Raw genomic sequence first — 2,659 nt, 5'->3', positions numbered from 1 at the left:
AGTTGATTACCTCCCAAAGAAGCATAGCATCTTGGTTCTGGCCTTTTCTACCTTGCTTACAATACAGGGAAGCAATGCGGGTGGATCCATTGAGAAAGATTCTTCCGGGAATTCTATGCAAGCTATCTTCATCCACCCTGTAATCGAAGGCAGCGGACGAGGAAGAACAACCGCGGTGAACTGAGCTTGAATGCGGTTGTGGTTGTCGCTGTAATTGTGTCCTCCTCCTCCTCTGTCGCCGCTTCTCATTCCCATTTCCTCTGCCATTCTCATTCCCATTCGATTCAGAGATCGGAGCACAAGGCCCTGCTTCCACCGTTATTGACACGCATGATCCCATCCCTCATTTAATTCACCCTCACCTGCATGTGTATATATTGCTATCATCAAGTTTATGTTCATGGCAATTCAGTTGAACACAAAGAAATAGAACAGAAATGCATAATAATAGTACCAATTGCAACGATTCCGATAGTGTCCGTTTTGATGTCAATCACAATTCAGACAAACTCATCATCTGCTTTGTTGAATTCTCATTTCACTTTCTACGTTTTGTTCTTCGTTATTCATTAATCTGATAATTTCACATCACAATACAATCTTACAATATCTACTGAATTTGAAGAGAATGGAATGGAATGGTAAATAAATGATTGAGCTTAGGTAATACAAAATTGAATTGAAACCCAAAATTTTGCAGCAATAGATAGAAATACATATATCTATCTCTCCGTCCCTGAATTTGTTCGCACTTAGACCATAAATGGCAGATTTGGAAAATAAGGACGACAAAAACAAAAGGAACCAACACGAAAAGAGGAAAATATATATAGATATACGCTCACTCAGCCTTTCCTTCTTTCACCCAAAGTTTTGTAAAGAACCACGCTTTTCCTTAACAATCTAAATAATAAGATAAAAAGTACTGCTACACATAACTACAAGTCTTTTTGGTATACAAGTCATATAAGTCATTTATTTAACGCACGTGTCATGTTATTCTTCTTTATCTCCCGCATTCTTCTTCCTCCTTCTCCTCTTCCTTCTTTTTTGTGTTTCTTTTCCTTTTTCTTCGCGTGTTTCATCTTCATCGTCATTTTTTATTATTGTTATTATTGCTGCATTTTTTTCCTCCTCCTCTTTCTATTGATTTTGCAACATTATGTATTTTTTTTTGTTTGATTTTTTCCTCTAAAAAGAATTATAAGAATATGAAATAAGAAGATGAAGAAGAATTGAAGAAGCAGCAGAAAATGAGGAGGAAGAAGAGGAAGAATTTGAATTATGCAAACTTATCAGTACATCTACACCGAAAGTTCTTAAACAATACACTTGAATATTTTCGTATTACACCCAAATATCTTTGTGTTACACCCAAATTTGCTGCAAATACAGAAAAATATTTTTTCTAATGCTGCATTTTTTTCTTCTTCTTTTTTTCTTATTTCTTTCTTTCTTTTAGTTGAATGAATGTAAATTCATCATCTTCGAAGTAATTTTGCAACATTATGTGTTTTTTCTTCTTCTTTGTTTGATTTTTTTTGTTTTTATTCTTGTTATTAAAAGAGTAAAACAAGAAGAAACTTAAAAAGGTAAAATAAGAAGAAAAAGATTAATAAGAAAAAAAGAAGAAGATGGTGATGATTATGAAAAAAAAAGAAGCAGCAGCAAAAGATAAGGAGGAAGAAGAGGAAGAGTTTTGAATAACTTATCAGCACACATATACCGAAAATTCTTAAACAATACACTCGAATATCTTCGTGTTACACTCAAATTTGTTGCAAATATAGAAAATATTTTCGCTGCATTTTTTTCTTTTTCTTTTTTTCCTTATTTCTTTCTTTTTTTTTAGTTGAATGAATGTAAGTTCATCCTCTTTCAAGTAATTTTGCAGTATTATGTGTTTCTTCTTCTTTATTTGATTTTTTTGTTTTTATTCTTGTTAAAAGAGTAAAACAAGAAGAAACTCGAGAAGATAAAACAAGAAAAAAAAATATTAATAAAAAAAATGATGATATTGATGAAAAAGAATAAAAAGAAGTAGTAGAAGATGAAGAGGAGGGAGAAGAAGAGTTTTGAATTATGCAAAACTTAGCAACACACATACACCGAAAATTCTTAAACAATACACCCAAATAGCTTCATGTTACACCCAAATATCTTCGTGTTACACCCAAATTTGTTGTAAATACAGAAAAATATTTTCTTTAATGCAGAACTTTTACATTACATTCAATTCAAACCATCAAACATGAAACATTATTCACCTACAGAATTATAAACTACTAACGAAAAAATTAACTAGAGTCGAATCACATCTCAACTACTTGATTGGATTCAAAACAATAATCAATTTCCTTCTGGTTCAATTGACAATCTGAACTTAAATTATTCATTATCTTCAATAATGAGATAACTAATGATGAAGGAGAAGGAGGAAAAGGAAGGAGGAGAATAAATTTCAATGAAAAAAGGAGGAAGAGGAGAAGGATGTGATGTTGGTAACGGCACGAAAAAGAACGTGCGTGCGTAAATATAAATGACTTGTATAAACTTGTATAAAAAATAACTTGTATGTGAAAAATAATTGTAAGATAAAAAGGTAAAGTTAATTTTAATTTTAATAGATCTCTATGAGTTTTTTTTTTTTTGGTGACTT

The 2,659-nt window shown here is 31.6% G+C and overlaps 1 protein-coding gene across 1 annotated transcript in view; it reads right to left on the bottom strand.

Moving 5' to 3' along the window:
• Positions 1 to 882, bottom strand: part of LOC107618308 (probable protein phosphatase 2C 33) — a 2,755-nt gene extending 1,873 nt beyond the window's left edge. Inside the window, exons 1-2 of the mRNA XM_016320337.2 lie at positions 455 to 882; positions 11 to 362 (exon numbers count right to left, since the gene is read on the bottom strand). Of these exons, the coding sequence (XP_016175823.1) occupies positions 11 to 340 (330 nt within the window). The 5' untranslated portion in view covers positions 341 to 362; positions 455 to 882. The remainder of the gene's footprint in view (positions 1 to 10; positions 363 to 454) is intronic.

Source organism: Arachis ipaensis, chromosome B09, assembly GCF_000816755.2.
Source record: "Arachis ipaensis cultivar K30076 chromosome B09, Araip1.1, whole genome shotgun sequence".
Taxonomy (NCBI): domain Eukaryota; kingdom Viridiplantae; phylum Streptophyta; class Magnoliopsida; order Fabales; family Fabaceae; genus Arachis; species Arachis ipaensis.
This window is presented reverse-complemented; position numbering and strand designations above follow the sequence as displayed.